Raw genomic sequence first — 17,495 nt, 5'->3', positions numbered from 1 at the left:
TATCTAATATCCTCTCAGATTAGATCAAATGTAGTGAATCCAATAGGAATAAAAGCATTTTTTGCACAAAAGAGCTAAAATTGTTGCAAACTATGGAAAGACAGGGAAATGTCCCCACCATTCCTCTTTAACTATCCAACTATTGTCATGAAATTCTAACTCCTGCTGACTTACAATTATAGAAACACAAAATCAATGAAATAATAATAATGCCAATAAAACAGTAAAAAATAAACTTGCTGACCGAGTATTAACTGAGTAGCAGCTTGGCAAGTACTGGCCTTTAATACTTGTGAGAAAAACTAAAAATGAAGGAACAAGAATGCTTGCATTAGGCTCCTCTCAGTTACTGGTAAATTTTGTAGCTGCATCACAGTGTCTCTTTTCATCAGTCACTACAGTCGGAACCAACCATACAAAATCATTAAAATCTGTTGAAATCTTGACACAAATCAGTTTTTTCCTTGGACAAATGGTAATTGGCTAGCCTGACATGTTGGCCAAGTACCATGTGCAAGGGACGACAACCCCAGCATGGACAGGTTAAACTTAGGCAAATAGGCTGCACAAAGATTTCTAGTCAAACTTAACATTGCTCCAGGGAGAAGCCTCAAGAGTAAAGTGTTAGTAGAATGCAGGTATGTGTGTAAGGTAGCATACATAGCCAACCGGCATAGGTCTTTGAAAGTACATGCCTTAGCATTGACCAAGTGGTGCCCTCACTCTCAATTACTACCTGCACAGAACGAGAGCTGGACCCTGCGAAGTGGGAAGACTCAAGAGATAAACCTACCCCCCCAAAACTGGGATTGAAATAGCAGGCCCTGATGGAAACATCCTGGACTTCCTGCCCAGTACAAGTCCGTAGAGTAAACTGAGATTGGATTGCCTGCTCTGCACTGAGGGAGACCTGCTCAACGTCTGGGTGCAACAAGCATGCCCAGAAAGATATACTTGAAAAAAGAACAATTGATGGACAGAATGCAGAACAATGTCATACATTCCCCCAGTACAGAGATCTGGTCCTAAATCCATCGTTTTTTTGCTCGCCATTCCAGTTTGGACCCAGCCATATGCAAATCAGTCTTGACCCTGTGCCCAATGGGAATAGTCCAGCCCGAACGGCTATGCCAGGTTCTCCCTGGACTGAAACTGAAAACAAGCATCTTAGGACCGGATTCGGGCTTTCAGCCCTCATCAGCCAGGATTGATGGACTCCGGTGGCATGGAGAGCACGGGACCCACGTCTGGGCATACCCGTCACACTCGGGGTGACAAATGCAAAAAGAACACTTGATGGACAGAATGCAGAACAATGTCATAAATTCACCCCAGTACAGAGATCTGGGCCTAAATCCATCGTTTTTTTGCTCACCATGCCATTCCAGTTTGGACTGTTCCCATGAGGCACAGGGTCAAGACTGATTTGCATATGGCCAGGTCTAAACTGGGGTGGCATGGTGAGCAAAAGAATGATGGATTTAACCCAGATCTCTTGACTGGGGAAAATGTTTGATTTGTTCTGCATTCCGTCCATCAATTGTGTGTCTTTTGCTTTCTCGCCATAAGTGCGCCGGGTATGCCTAGACGTAGGTCCCGGGCTCACTGTGCCACTGGAATCAAGCTATCCTGGCTGAAGAGGGGTGAGACCCCGAAACCGGTCCTAGGATGCTTGTTTCCGGTCCAGGGAAGACCTGGCTTGGCAGTTCGGGCTGGACTGTTCCCATGAGGCACAGGGTCAAGACTGATTTGCATATGGCCAGGTCTATACTGGGGTGGCATGGTGAGCAAAAGAATGATGGATTTAACCCAGATCTCTTGACTGGGGGAGAATGTTTTGATTTGTTCTGCATTCCGTCCATCAATTGTGCGTCTTTTGCAGAAAGATATACTGGCTTAGTTCTACTGTGCCACTGTGGCTCAGGATTCCCATGTCCTCATGAGAAGCTTAACTCAACTTCAAGGTGGAATATATAGTTTCCGGAGCAAAACAAGGGTTGCACCCTGAAGGCCTCTTGGCTCTGAAGTGCTTGATATCCATTTCATTAACCGCAAAAACTGGCTCAAACTAAAACAAGAGAAAACATAGCCATGAACTACTTGTACAAGGATGGTGAGAGTGACCCTCTATGTGGAAGCGGAGAGGCACTTGTAGTGTACCTCACTATCTCACAGAAAGAGTCCCCAGGACCATGAGCCACATCCCTGTGCTAAACTCCGTATGAATGGTCATCTAACTATAGATGCAGAGTTTAGGTGGACAGGCTGCTGAGAAAGGTAGGTGACACGATGAACACAGATTAAAGAAGATACCCAAGCTGAAGGACGAAAGATGATAAAGGGAACAGAAAGAAATATAAATACTGAGACAAGGGTTTCGATCCACACTGTCAGGCAGAAAAAACAGGGATTTGCGAGGGTACACATACACGCAAGGATGGGGAGAACCTACAGATGCACACATACAAGTAGGGATCCAGCATGCAAAAGTTCTGAATTTAACAGCTTTGGAAGCCGTTTCAAGCTTTATCACTATCTGTAATGGTGCCTAAAAACTTCAAAATGAAAAATAACCAAGACTTGACAGCAAAGATGTAATTTTCTCCATACAAAAAGAAGATTTTGGTGAATATAGGTCTTATGTTTTTAGAAGTTTGCCTTCAGGTGAACACAGTAAGTTTCTGACATTCTACCAACCCCCGTCACCATACCCCCCCCCCCCCACCCTCGGTCTTAACCTCAGACAGAACAGTTGTCTTAATAACACATTACCCTTAAAATAAACTACTAAAATCCACTACCTGCTGTTAAAATGTATTAAGACATCCTCAATCACAATTGTATCAAAGCTACCCAATGTTTCTCTAGAAACATTTGTAATTTAAGAACTTATATGGCAGTCCCTAATCTCCGAGATCTGCAGCAGAGAGAGAAATGTGTCTAAGCGGCCATTGCTAACCACTAACCCCCTCTCTCTAATCCATCATTCCACTGCCAAGTGATAGCATGATGGCAGAACAATCCTGCTGCATGCTTGAATTTGGGCATGACACAACCTAAGGTAAATACAATACAGATTACTCCACTTAGGCAACTTGATAGGATTAACAAACTCTGGTTATCTAAACATGCTAGTATCTTAATAGCACATAAGATTCAGCATCCAAAGCTTTTGTCTTGCAAAACCAAATTATCAAATGAGATCTATAATTTTTATCAAATCAGCAAAACATCAAGTCATGTGCTATTATCGTAAATGTGGCCTTTGTCATGTATGATAGTGTATGGTGGCTGGTCTCCCAGACTTGTGAACCAATTTCTGTTTGTTGTGTCATTGTGTATTCACTATTGTGATAAAGTGTGAAAAAGTGAGGCCAGTCATCATCTTTCTAAATCATTTGTTGAAAACTAGTATCTTATTTAACACTTTTGACCACACACTCATTTAGTGCTGCCTATGCCCAGTAGTGAGAAGGTTAGTCCTGTGGTGGTTCAACACTGTAAGCAGGTAAATCATAGAAAGTGGTTCTAAAGCTCTTAAACGCATTTTTAGCCTTCAGTCTCTTGAAGATGTAAGAATTACTCTGAATTTGATGAGTAGGGGAGGCTGAAAAGAAAACACTGCTTACATTTCAAATCCTCATTCTCATGTGCAATTAAAACCCATCACTGCACAAAAGGCATTGCTTCGTTTCTAAATCATGCATCTGATTTACACATTAATAGTCGTTCACTCATTTGCCAAGTTAAGATCGAGCTGTTTGCAAGACTGAAAAAAAAGCCTTTTGCAAGGCTGTTCTCAGGACAAGCATATTCAGATGAACAATGAATTCATATTAAATTAACAATCAAAAGCAAATAAAAGAAGCAGTGACAAGGGTAGCCGACAAAGAAATACACAACATCCTTCACATATTCTGTAATTAATGATTATATCACATGAAAGATTAAATAACCAACATCTCTATAAAGTACTCACCTGGCTTCCATGTTTCCAACGACACGCAAATAGTTCTTATGACGACGTATTCTACGCTGGACCTCATGAAAAAGGTAGCGAAGTTGCATGAAAATAACTAAGCTGGCCATAGACAACCAAATATTACCGAACAACTGCATGAAAAGAACAAAAGAGACATACAATAAACAATAAAATATCAAATAAATCATTTATCACTCTTACAACTCAAGGAAGTGTCTAATGTTTAAGAAATATCATCATAATTGTAGAAATGCCAATGTTTTCAAAACAGGTTTTACACAATATCTCCTTGCTGCATATTTGTAGGAACTGGAAAAGCAATTGTTGAAAGGAAAATGGAAAGGTTTGCATAGTTGGTGCCTAATCTTTAGTCTCTCCTATCTGTAAAGGATAAAAATAAGAAATCACTTGCTTCAAACAATGATCTGCTGAATGCCGTGGTCTATATGGGTAGCCACTTACAGAATACGCTTTCTAAAGTAAAAGAGGAGTAAAACCCTTTTAACGGTTATGGACAGTACTTTAGCTCACTATATAATAGCCTAATCAGTCACGCCCAGCATATTGTTACAGTTGATAACAACCCTAATCCTGCTCTCATCTTCTCCAAGCCTTTTCATCTGTTTCCTCTCAGTCAAGACTCACAATAGCACCAGAATACCCCCTGGGCTGATAAGCCATGCTATATACATACCGATTGATTGATTGATTGATTGATAGATAGTCATAAGAGGACAGCTCAAAGTTGTTATGGAAGGTAGAGAGGGCAGAGCGGAATCCTGTATACACCCCACAACACAGGAATCCAAAGTTCAAAATAAGTAATCTGTTCCCCCCTCTCACCATTTAAGGTTCATAGACTTTAAATTCACTCCAGCGTGAGGTAGGCAGCTTGAGTGATCCTTGTGCAAAAACATTATGCAGGCTGTAAGCAACTTTGTGAGCAATTCTATGAAAACATTGCAAATTTCTACAAAATGAAGGTTTGTTTAGGGAAAGCATCAAACCACTAGGGTTGTATTATTGAATATATCGTATTAGAAACAAATTTAAATTAAAGTTTGGTTAAAAATTTTATATTAAAAAAAAGACTGCATTTTGCTAAAACAGCAATACACAAACTGCAATGCTCCTTAAAATGAAAGCCTTTGCTTGTTCATCACCATAGCTTTATTCGATTATTAAAAAAATCAGGAAAGCAGTAAAAAGATACACATATTGAATACATAAAATATATAAAAAACATTCAAAGAGTAGTGTGACCATTAGGTCATTCTAGCAAATGCAAAAGAAAAATTAACATTAAAAGGGTTAAAACAACAGTCTCTCTCTCTATGACAAAGTGCAGATTTTAAGAAGGAGCAGACGCTGGCGTACACACAAGGCAGGCCACGATACTGGAGAAATTGCAGTGCGGACTTGCATGTGACAAAGCCCAATCTTCTCAATATTTGAAACATGAATCGTTTTGCGTATGTGACAGAAGAAAGTAAAATGCAATAAGGTTTGGGTGGAATACCTTTTCTTGTTGGAAGCCTTGCGGTCTAGCAAAGACCAGCACTGGCAAAGCCACTAGGTCTCACCTATAAAACCTATTAGCTAATGTTTTTAGCCATGCTGTACAGCACTGCAGCTTCTGTGCAGCATGGCTAAACATTTTTAAACACTACAGTGGAAACAGTTAAAATCCCTGGACCAGTGCTGAATTTGAGCCAGTGGTTTCCGATGATGGCCACCGGCACTTAATAGTCATCACCAAACTTATGACAGTCTGCCACATGGTTGCGCTGCTTATATAATTTAGAGATGAGCAGAACAACGGTTCTTAATTAATACAATAAAAAATACTAAAACCTGCCTCCCCAGGCATTAATTTAACTTAGGGGACCTGAAGAAATCTGAACTGTTGTACTAGCAGGCGGGAGAGATGGTTAGTAGTTGTTTTGGTACCATCATTGGCAGCGATGACGTGGCAATGGGTGGTGCCAGCTGCAGTGGCCTACTTATCAGGACCCTGACACTTAATATTTGACAAACTAAGCACTGCCCTGGACCACAACAGTGCGGAGCATGCCCTACACTTCATCAGGCAAAAATGCTACAGGGTGGCAATAACATTTGGTGCCTTCTGGCATGTAAGATGCAGGCAAAGCAGCAATGAGACAAGGTCCCACACATCGGCACGTCTGACGGGACAGAATACCTGGAAAAAACGCCTTTGGGGCATTCTATGCCGGGTTGTTCACAGCTGACGAGGTGGATCGGGACGAGTTGGAGCGTTATGTGCCCGGCTCAAGACTGGTTCTCCTCCCACCGGGAAAGGTGGAGAACCTGGAGGTAGACATCAGGATCAAGGGGGTTATTTCCGCTATAGCCAAATTACAGGCTCAGAAGGCCCCCAGGAGTGACTGCTTCACCCTGCACTCTATCAAACCTTTTGCCCAATCCTGGCACCACTTCTTACACATCTCTTCAACTCCTTTATTGACTCGGGAACTCTCATGCCACTACGTCTGAGGCAATCATAACAGGCTTCCTGAAGAAGGGTAAAGACCCGAGCTCATACGTCTCTTATTGCCCAATCTCACTCCTTCATGGAGATGCAAAAATGTTCATCGGCATACAGCTCAGTCGCCTCAAGCAATGCATGCAGGGGCTGGTGGACCCCGATCAAACTGAGTTGATCCCAGAAAGGATGTAGTGACAACACAAAACAGATACTACATGTAGTAGACAAGGTCTTACGTGCTCAGAATCCTGCTCTTCTGCTACCTATCAATGCAGAGAAGGCCTCTGATGAAGTCCAGTGGAGGTTACTACAAGTGGTCCTGTTAGGGATGGGCTTTGGCCCCTATCTGCAGCGGTGGATGAACAGCAACTATGCCCACCCACCCATCCATCCATCAGAGTCCACATGAATGGCGTACTCTCCCACCCCTTTAACATCACCAGAGGCACCAGACAGGGCTGTCCCTGCTCGGCTATATAAGGAGCCTCTGGCCGAGCACGTTCTGCAGAGTAGGGAGATATAGTGTATCACCTTAGGTAACCAAGAGTACAGTATTGCACTCTACGCTGAATATGTCCTTTTCACCCTCTCGGACCCGCACAGGTTCCTCTCAGCCCTATTGACAGAGATGAGGCGTTCAGAAGGGTATCGGGATTAAAGACTAATTTACAAAAATCTCAGTTCCTGCACCTCATAATCCCGGTGGAGTGCAAAGTGGCAGTAGATGCCCGCTACCCTTTGATGTGGGCTACCCGCTGGATACACTACATCTGCCTTAAGATCTGCTGGTCCCCGGGAGAGCAGAGACCTTTACAGCTGGCAGATAGGTAGCCTGTCTTGGCTCTGCCTTTTCAGCCCCAGCAGCATCTCCTCAGGAAACTGCAACCGCAAATAGTCTCATTTGTATTGGGGGTGGGTGGGCACGCATGGTGCTGTTTTGAGCATAGCTATCGATCGCGGACGAGGCCTTGGCCTTCCAAATTTAGCCAATTACTATTCAGCAGCCCAACTGCGATATATGGTGTAATGGAACCACCGGCATCAGAGAAACACTGGTGCTTCATGGACCAGACTGTAGCTGCATACATATCTGGAAGGTGCCCGGGTTAGCCAAACAGCACCTGCCTTGGGGTGTGTACTCCTCCCTTGTCACCAGACCTACAATGCACACATGGGACAGGACAGCTAAATCTAGAGGATTATCTACCTACTCCTCCCCACTTACTCCAATCATTGGTTACCCTGACTTTCCACCCACGCCAAAGGGTACTGACTTCCTTGGCTGGCAAAGACCGACTGCAAACCAGATTGGAGACCTCTACAACCACCAGGGTCTCCTGGTGTTCAAACAACTCCAACAAAACTTCAACTTACCAGAGTCCGAGCAGTGGCGGTACCTGCACATCTGCCACTCGGTCGGCCGGCCATACAGGCATCAGCCGGCAAACCTCACACCGTTTGAGAAATGGCTTTCTCAAGAAAGACAATAAGGGTAGGCTTTCAGCCATCTACCGATTCCTGAATTGTTCCCAAAGGTTGGTTAAATCGCCTGCCTAGTGACGTTGGGAAGCAGAGCTGAAATGCACCCACTCAGATGAGGGGTGTTTAGATGTATATTACAGGGCTAGGACCTGTGCTGGCAGGGGTGTGGCGATCTAGGCACAGTGACGCACCTCTTAAAGAGATGAACAAAGCTTAAATTATACTGGGACTCAGTACAGCAGGGTATCTATGAGATGTTCAATACTGCCCTTCCACAATTTCCAGCCAACATTTTACTCCTGTGTATCCTCAAAGTTTTCACAGGGGTAGGACAATCACACTGGCGCTGTGTGCTGCCAAACAAACAAAAACAAGCAAAGTGGGGCAAAGTACCAGAGCATGTGGTTTGGCATGAAAAAAAATGTTGCGGTAGTGAAACACACCAAACACTCATTTGACAAGACCTGGGGCCCATACATAGCCTCTCTCTCATACAAGTACAAAGAGCTTACCTGTCCAGTTTTCTTACGACTCCTGAGACTCGCTGCCCTTCAATGGCCCAAGTGTGCCCAGAGTGATATCCCCCAAAATGTGGAATATTGGGAGAGGGCACTGACTTTAGTTGCAAACCAGGGACATCAGAACCGGACACTTACTCCTAGAGTTTGTTTTCCCCGGCCCACCCCACCCCACTCCACCCCACCTATTTCTCCCTCCTTTCTTCCAGTTCCTCCACTCCCACCTCCCCCATGGGGAGTTTCTCAACCACTAGTTCACTTCCTCCATCAGCCAGCGGTTGTAGGATGGTGTATGTGTATTCCCCTTGTATCAAAAACAGATTTGCACATAATTCATTTTTTTTTTTTTTTTTAAACGATTAAAAATACAAGCATTGGCATAGCCAATTGGTCTTGCCTTTGGGACCTTATAAGTGTTTAGCCATGCAACAGTTGACGTATTGGCTATGGCAATGTTCTTATAGCATAACTGTTTCTAAACACTACTACAAAGTAATGAATTGTGTGCCACTGAAAAATCTTGTTCTAGATTTTTTGCTTAAAAAGCAACTGTGGAACAGCTTTACAATTAGTTTTAATGCTAAAGTAGCCTGAAGCCTAAAAATACAAACTGTACTTTTCTGAGCAATGTGCAGTGATCTGTTTTTAGCATACATAAAACACCCAATTAGAGCTTGGTAGTTTGGATTGTATTTTTGAGCTAATGGCATTGCTAATATGTGTTGTTTTTTTGGCACCTTAGCAGTGTGTAACCAAAGATATTGGCAATGGTTTGTCCAGGAATATCTGACAAATGTTTGGTAATTTAAATGTTATTGCAAGAATTTTTAGTTAACATTTTTAGTACTTTAAAGTAAGTTAAATGGAAAAAAAATGGAATAAAAAAAAGATTTGATGTACATTTATACATTCTGTTGCAATTTCTTAATATTTTTGTAATAATGCCATTGCAAAATATTACTTCACATGTCTACGGAAAATATGGCATAAGTGCATCGGATAAGTCTTCCATATCTGTATTGATCATAATCCAGTCTATTAGAAGTTCATTTCTACTATCCATAGTTTGATATGTTTCAGTATTGTGCATTTGTGCTGTTATTGTATATGGCCCCAGAAATCTGTGCACACGCAGCAGCCACAGGTTCAAATGAAAGCAGGGCTGACTCAGTTTCATCCTTCCTATAACTTGGGAACAGAGGCAGCATGTGCTAGGAAAGAGCACTTGTTTATATGGTGTATGTAGAGAGCAGCCCCTATTTTAATGCGAATTGATCATGTGCACCGGTAAAGTTATAAAAATAAATGTAAACAAATAAAACCAGGGTAGGCACGGGGAGATTAAGTGATTGTTATTGGCAGTGATCAACAAGGCTCAAACTTGGTTAGGTGGAGACGGTTAACAAAGGGAGGGCGAGGTTGAGACAGGCAGGGGAGAGAGTAAACAAAGCTAAAGAAGCGGGCGCGGCCATGCTAATTAAAAACAGATGGCCCCAGAAATCTGTGCACCTGTTTAAATGTTTTATACAAAAATATATGCTAGCAAATACTTTTGACAAAATACGATTATTTTTAGTGCAGCTGCTAGATATGTAGCACAGTTATTGGCAGAGATCAACAAGCCACAAACTTGTTTAGGAGAAGACGGTTAACAAGGGAGGGCGAGGGTAAGACAGGAATGTGGAGAGAGAGTAAACACATAAAAAAAAGCAGGCGCGGCCACGCTAATTAAAAACAGATGGCCCCAGAAATCTGGGCACACGCAGTAGCCACAGGTTCAAATGAAAGCAGGGCTGACTCCAAGTGTCATCCTTCCTATACCTTAAGAAGAGAGGCAGCATGTGCTAGGAGAAAGCGCTTGTTTATATGGTGTGTGTAGAAAGCAACCCTTATTTTAATGTATTATACAAAAATACATGCTAGCAGATACTTTTAACAAAGTACGATTTTTTCTTTTCTTTTTCTTTTTTTCAGTACAGTTGCTAGACATGTAGCACAGTAATTGGCAGAGATCAAAAAGCCACAAAGTTGTTTAAAAGGAACCGGTTGACAAGGGAGGGCGAGGCAGGCAGTGGAAGGGAAAGTAAAGAAATATAAACAAGAGCGCGCGGCCACGTTAATTACAAACAGATGGCCCCTGCGGGCCGCTGCTCATTCCCGCAAGGTGGATGCCATCACAAACACGAGTGCTTGAAAAGTGATGACCGATTTCTAAAGGTCATCTCCTAGAGCAGCACATGCGCGCTGCACTAGGCTCGACCTAAAAAAATGATACGGCCGCACGCATACAGACAGATAATACATTATATAAATACATATATAAAGAAATTTTCCTTACAGACCCTCAAATTGACCACCAAGTCCCAGAGGGTCACAAAAAGGTAGCACACCAAACAGCAAATCCAGGTAAGTTTCAAGTTGCTCGCTTCATGTTTATTTGCTTTTTTTCCTCTTTAAGTTTCAACCATGCAAAGTGCAAGTGCGTCAAGTAACAAAAAGACGACCTACGCGTTTCGGCCAGAGGCCTTCGTCCGGGTCATGTGCTAGTCAGTGAAGGGTGTTTAAAAAGGGGTTGGTTTGCCCCGCCCCCAATTAACCAAAAATCCCAAAATGTTAAAAGAAAACGTGTGTCATTTAAGGGAACAAATGATCACATTTAGACTTGAGCATTTTCAGCCACATGGATACCTATATAAACTTGTAAAGTACTTATGTTCCAATTATATTATGTAGCATGTAAGCATATTTACTTTTACAGCAACAAATGAGAGTTCAACCCAGCACTGCATAACATTAATCAGATGTGTATAATGTATGTAGAGTCCTAATCTCTATATATTCATACCATATTTGAATGTATAAAAAGCAACATCACAGCAGTTAAGGACCCTCGGCAGATAAATTAATTTAATTATATATATATATATATATATATATATATATATATATATATATATATATATATATATATATATAGTGAGAGAGAGAGAGAGAGAGATGGTCATTTAAGGGCTAGGGCAGTAGATGAGTGTCACATCAAACACGGTGGTTAATTCTATAATGAAATGAAGGAGATGTGTGTGTGTATATATATATATATATTCACTTAAAAAACCATAGGTTTCACACACGTTATAGTTAGCTGGACATTTCCCTCGTAAAAAACCAATGAAATTCCCCCGTTATAGTTAGTGCAGGCAACTATAACTCACGCGACCGCAATCCTCTGCTGATGACGTCAGATATTACATCACTGATTACATATGTGTCTTTCTGAAAAATAAATATTTGTAATATATGTATAGCTAAAGATTAATGGAAGAAGCCATGGGTAAATAGGTGTCTAAATACAGTGATGTAATATCTGACGTCATCAGCAGAGGATTGCGGTCGCGTGAGTTATAGTTGCCTGCACTAACTATAACGGGGGAATTTCATTGGTTTTTTACGAGGGAAATGTCCAGCTAACTATAACGTGTGTGAAACCTATGGTTTTTTAAGTGAATTTGTACGTTTTTTAAAATGCTAAGTTATGTATTTATTAATAATTATTTACAGGTTTTTCCCCGTGCGCGCACCGTGCACGTGCTGTGGACACTCGGTGCGCAAAGCACACCGAGCACCCACGATGCGTTGTGCGTGCCGTGCGCGCACTGTGCGTGCACCCCGCGCTTTTTCGTAAAAAAAAAATAATGTTTTATTCACCCTTGGGGGTCCTTCAGTGACCCCCTGACAAAGGCTAGGGGGTCAGGAACTGTCCACCCTGCCCCCTTTTCACGTTCTCCACCTTTGTTTTTCACTGCCTCAGACTGCGAGAGACAAAATGGCGGACGACACTTCCTGATTTCGACCGATTCTTCCTGATTTCGACCGATTCGAATGTTTACTGACATCTAACAACCAATCAGAATTGCGCTCGCGCACATCACCGTGCGCGCACGGTGCGCGCACGGTGCGCGCTTATAGATATATATGTACTTTTAACTGAAATTTTCTCAGGAACTACTGAACAGATTGACTCCAGATATTCAAAAGGCACATCCCTGACCTGAGGACTACCTCTCTGCCAAATTTCAAGTAATTCTGTTCAGCCGTTCGGGCTGTACCTTGGACTAAAGGTCCCTATGGAAAAATGCATTGGGAAAACGCGTTTTGGGACCCCCCTTTTTTCTCGGCCCCCGCTTGACTAATCACCCCGAGACTTTCAGGGTAGGAGCGTAGCGGAGCGCCCCACCTATTTCGAAAAAATCGCGAGGATTCGTCAACCGGCGCCAAAGTTATTCAAAATAGAATTTTCAGATTTCCTATGGAAACACGGTCCTAACTATAACTATCTACTGGCGACCGCCAGTAGATAATATATATATATATATATATATATATATATATATAAATATATCCACAACAAAGATGCCTGCAAAAGGAGCGACCCACAACAGGTAGGTGAATATTCAGGTAATTTATTGAAGGTTGCCGCATGTAGAACAAAGCTGCTGACACGGGTATCACCCTTTCAGTCCGACGCGTTTCATGCACTTCAGCATTTCATCAGGGGCAGGGCTTTTCGACCATCGAGCTGACATCACAGTTTTAAAGGCAACAATGTAACAGTCCCCGCCTCAGTGGGCGTGGCCACTCCCGTGGCCTCTCGGTTCTTGTAGTGCTCTGAATTTTACCTCAGTGGGTTGGATGTCAGCTTCTGGCATAAAATAAGTTTTCCCCAAGTGGGTTGTGGCAAACCAACGAAGTTCCACACCGGCATCTCAGCACCCTCAAACTGACTCCTGTTCCTTTCGTAGCACGCTGCTTAGCGTTGCCGCAGGTCTGTAAAACAGCAGGGCCGTCTCCACGGCTTCAGGCAAGCCGTTTAAATCCACAACAAAAGATGCCTGCAGTCAGTTTGAGGGTGCTGAGATGCCGGTGTGGAACTTCGTTGGTTTGCCACAACCCACTTGGGGAAAACTTATTTTATGCCAGAAGCTGACATCCAACCCACTGATGTAAAATTCAGAGCACTACAAGAACCGAGAGGCCACGGGAGTGGCCACGCCCACTGAGGCGGGGACTGTTACATTGTTGCCTTTAAAACTGTGATGTCAGCTTGATGGTCGAAAAGCCCTGCCCCTGATGAAATGCTGAAGTGCATGAAACGCGTCGGACTGAAAGGGTGATACCCGTGTCAGCAGCTTTGTTCTACATGCGGCAACCTTCAATAAATTACCTGAATATTCACCTACCTGTTGTGGGTCGCTCCTTTTGCAGGCATCTTTGTTGTGGATATATGGGGGGGGGGGGGGGGGGGGGGGACACACACACACACACACACACACACACACACACACACACACACACACACACACACACACACACACACACACACACACACACACACACACACACACACACACACACACACACACACACACACACACACACACACACACACACACACACACACACACACACACACACACACACACACACACACACACACACACACACACACACACACACACACACACACACACACACACACACACACACACACACACACACACACACACACACACACACACACACACACACACACACACACACACACACACACACACACACACACACACACACACACACACACACACCAGAAAACATTAAACAAATTCAGAACAATACGGGCATTGCTTTCTGCGATAAGTCTTTTTAACCTACTAGGGTGCATCTGAAACCCGGTCGAAGTTCTGGATAAGTCATGAAATTAAACTGCCAATTTTATCAGTTGGGGACAAGATGTAGGATTTCAGTGGTCGCAAAAGCAGTCACAAATTGTGTATCAACTTTTAACGACCCAACCTATGCACAAATATGTCCGTTTACAAAGTAAAAGAATCACAAGAGTCAAAGAATGACCTACCTAATTAATATTCTTTAGGCAGGTCGCAAATTGCAACCCCCTGCGACTGGCTGCAATCAAAGAGATAGCGGCCTGCAAGGGACAGCAGACCACCCTCCCAGTGACTGTATTCCAAAATAGAACAAGCATTAGTAAAAGCAATAGGTTTCGCCATTGTGATTAATACTTTTTATTCAAGTTCCAGCTTGGTGAGCAGTTGGGTGTCTGTGTTAAGGAAGAGCGGTGTTTGTGTTTAGTGTCAGTGCTGGATGAGTGTAAGTGGAGCATTGGGTGAGGGCATAAATGCGATAGTGCAAGGGACGCAGTGTGTGATTACAGGGTGTATAGAGGGTGAGTCGTGGGTAAGAGGATGTTAGACCTGTCAGCCCTTTGGGTGGTCCCTCCTCATCATTATTTATTTTGTCCCACTTTTGCCTCAAACCCTGTTTGAATTTTTCCTTTTTGGGAACCACCAGACTTTTTAGTGTTGCTGCAGATTCAGGGAGCCATTTTATCTACCCCTGAAACTTCTGTCTGAGGGCCTGGAGCACAAAATGGTGGCCACCTGTGACATCCCCAGCATCCACTGGAACCTACTAGCACCTTCCAGAACATTCCAGAACCCTGTGACAGTTGGAGGCGGTTTAGAATGTTGGGAAGCTAAGACAGAGAGTTGGCAGTTGGAGCTGGCAGTTGGCACCTGACTGGTGAAGAGTGAGCAGCAGAAACCTGAAGGAGGAAGGAGTGAGGCAGCAGGGGTGGAAACTTGTGCCTGGAGTGGGGTCCATAAACCCACCCTTGATACTAGTCCCTACTGACTGAGCCCAGCCTGGAGCCCTGTGTGGGAAGAAGCAAGAAAAACCAACTTAAGGACCTGGACAGCAGGAACAGGCCTTAGAATCCAAGAACAGCAAGATCCTGACCTGGATACTGGTTTCCCTGGAGTCTGACGTCGAGTAGCCTGGAGACCTGGAGCCCGAGGTGGAGAAGCGGCGCTGACTGGAAAAGCAGACGTCGTACCCGGAGCCGCCAGAGGTCGAGAAAGGGCGCCGACGGAGGTCGTAGAAGTACCAGAGGTCGAGGAGGAAGTCACCCGAGGTCGAGTGAGCGGCGTCGACGGGGGAGTGAAGTCCGCCCTCCGGAGTCGCCGGAGACCGAGGTGAAGCGTGCCGGAGGTCGGGAGTGGAGATCGCACTCCGGAGTCGCCAGAACCTGAGGAGAGGAGCACCGGAGGTCGGGAGTGGAGGTCGCACTCCGGAGTCGCCGAAACCTGAGGAGAGGAGCACCGGAGGTCGGGAGTGGAGGTCGCACTCCGGAGTCGCCGAAACCTGAGGAGAGGAGCACCGGAGGTCGGGAGTGAGGATCGCACTCCGGAGCCACCGGAAGTCGACATCGAGCCAAGGCCGGCCGACGTCATCGAAACTGAAGTCGCCATCGGACCGGAGCCGCCCGAAGTCGACATCGAGCCAAGACTGCCGACGTCATCGAATCGGAGGTCGAGATCGAGCCGAGGCCGCCGACATCGAACCGGAACCGCCTACCGGCGTCGTCAAGAACTGACATTGTGCCGAGGCCGCCGACATCGAACCGGAACCGCCTCACGGCGTCGACACGACTCCAGCGGCGTCGGAGCTTCAGAAAAAGGGCAGTAAGTAGAATAGAGGGCGCCAAAGGCCCTGTGGAATCCTAAGAGACTACTCTAGGGGTTGGAGAGGTGCTGGAACCAGCTGGACTGTGCCAGGGGTGAGCTGAGACTAATTCAGAGGGGTTGTGTAGAGTGAGAGAGCCAGGTCACTAGTATTCCCCCCTTGATCTACCTCAGTTTAGGCCTCAGCCTTGTCCAAGCCAGGGGGTAGACACCCTCAAGCCATCCACATAACTACAAGCTGTGCCTGGGCCAAATCAGCCCATAGAGATCTAAATGTGATCTGATTCTATAAGTGTCACTGTCAGCTTTTAATTATTTATTGAGGGCACTGTATTTATTGTATTTAACCTATTTATTGCTTCACTGTATTTATTGTTCCACAGTATTTATCGTCACACAATATTTATTGGTTTGCAGTATTTATTGCCTCAGAATATTTAATTGCCTGTATGTATTGCACTTATATTTATGCCTTCCTTATTTATGATCACCCCTATTTATTGAATCATTAAGACAGTATTTATTTGACCTGCACTATTTAAAAAGCCTTGTATATTGTGCTTGTGTTATTATTTATCTAATCAGCAACTAAGAGAAAAAGAAGATAAACAGAGATATTTTCATAATTTTTACGGTGTAGAGTCGTTTTTGGAACGGATGCACGCATGGTTATTGTATGGGTATGTCGTATGCTTAGCACGGTGCCTGATTCCTGACCACTCGAGCCAAGCTACCACTGTATGTCCTGGAAAGACCCCGTTACCACCAACCCTTACCGGTGTGGGAGTGGAGTATTTCCAACATTAATTGGTGTTCAGTGGTGGGATAAAACTGTGCCTACGTATACTCAACAATAACTGTGGGTAGTCCATAGGCCTACACCGGGAGTTTTCTCAAAGCGGCCTTCCTAATTGTGGGTTTTTGTTTTTTCCAAATTTACTCTGGTGGTGGGAGGAGGTATTATATAAGGTACCCCCCCTGCATAGTTACTGCAAATAACTGTCCTCTGACCTGAGTGGGCAAGATGGAGTTTGTACTGGAGAATTTAGAAACGTACACTGTGGCCCAACTCAGGGAGTTTTGTCAGCGGGAGGGGGTGTATTGTCCCCCAGGAGCAAAGAAGGGTGCACTCCAAACCAGCTTAAGGGCTTGGGGGGAGGCACGACGGGAAAGCAAGGCTGAGGAGGAGGACAGGGATAGAGAGCCCGACAGTGAGGGAGCTGGTTTGTACCAACCTGAGGTGGGGAACCTGTCAGCGGGGCCCAGGACACTTTCCAGGAAGGGCAGCAGTGCCTCTAGCGGTGGCTTGTCTGAAGTGGAGTTAACAGACCGGAGGGAGAAAAGACAGCTCACATGGGACTTAGCAAGGCTGGAGAAAGAGAAGGAGGAACAGAGGATGGCTCATGAGATAAGGCTGAAAGAGATAGATCTTCAGATCCTGAGAATCGGGGCACACCCTGTACCTA

General features: G+C 44.5%; 1 protein-coding gene across 1 annotated transcript in view; it reads right to left on the bottom strand.

The window, feature by feature from the left end:
• The window catches only part of AMFR (autocrine motility factor receptor), a 391,859-nt gene that overhangs the window by 233,117 nt on the left and 141,247 nt on the right, over positions 1-17,495 (bottom strand). The window contains exon 7 of the mRNA XM_085638721.1: positions 3,980-4,113. Coding sequence (XP_085494847.1) covers positions 3,980-4,113 — 134 coding nt within the window. The remainder of the gene's footprint in view (positions 1-3,979; positions 4,114-17,495) is intronic.

Source organism: Triturus cristatus, chromosome 12, assembly GCF_964204655.1.
Source record: "Triturus cristatus chromosome 12, aTriCri1.1, whole genome shotgun sequence".
Lineage (NCBI taxonomy): Eukaryota > Metazoa > Chordata > Amphibia > Caudata > Salamandridae > Triturus > Triturus cristatus.
Note: the sequence above shows the minus strand (reverse complement) of the source record. Positions and strands in the feature narration are given on the sequence as shown.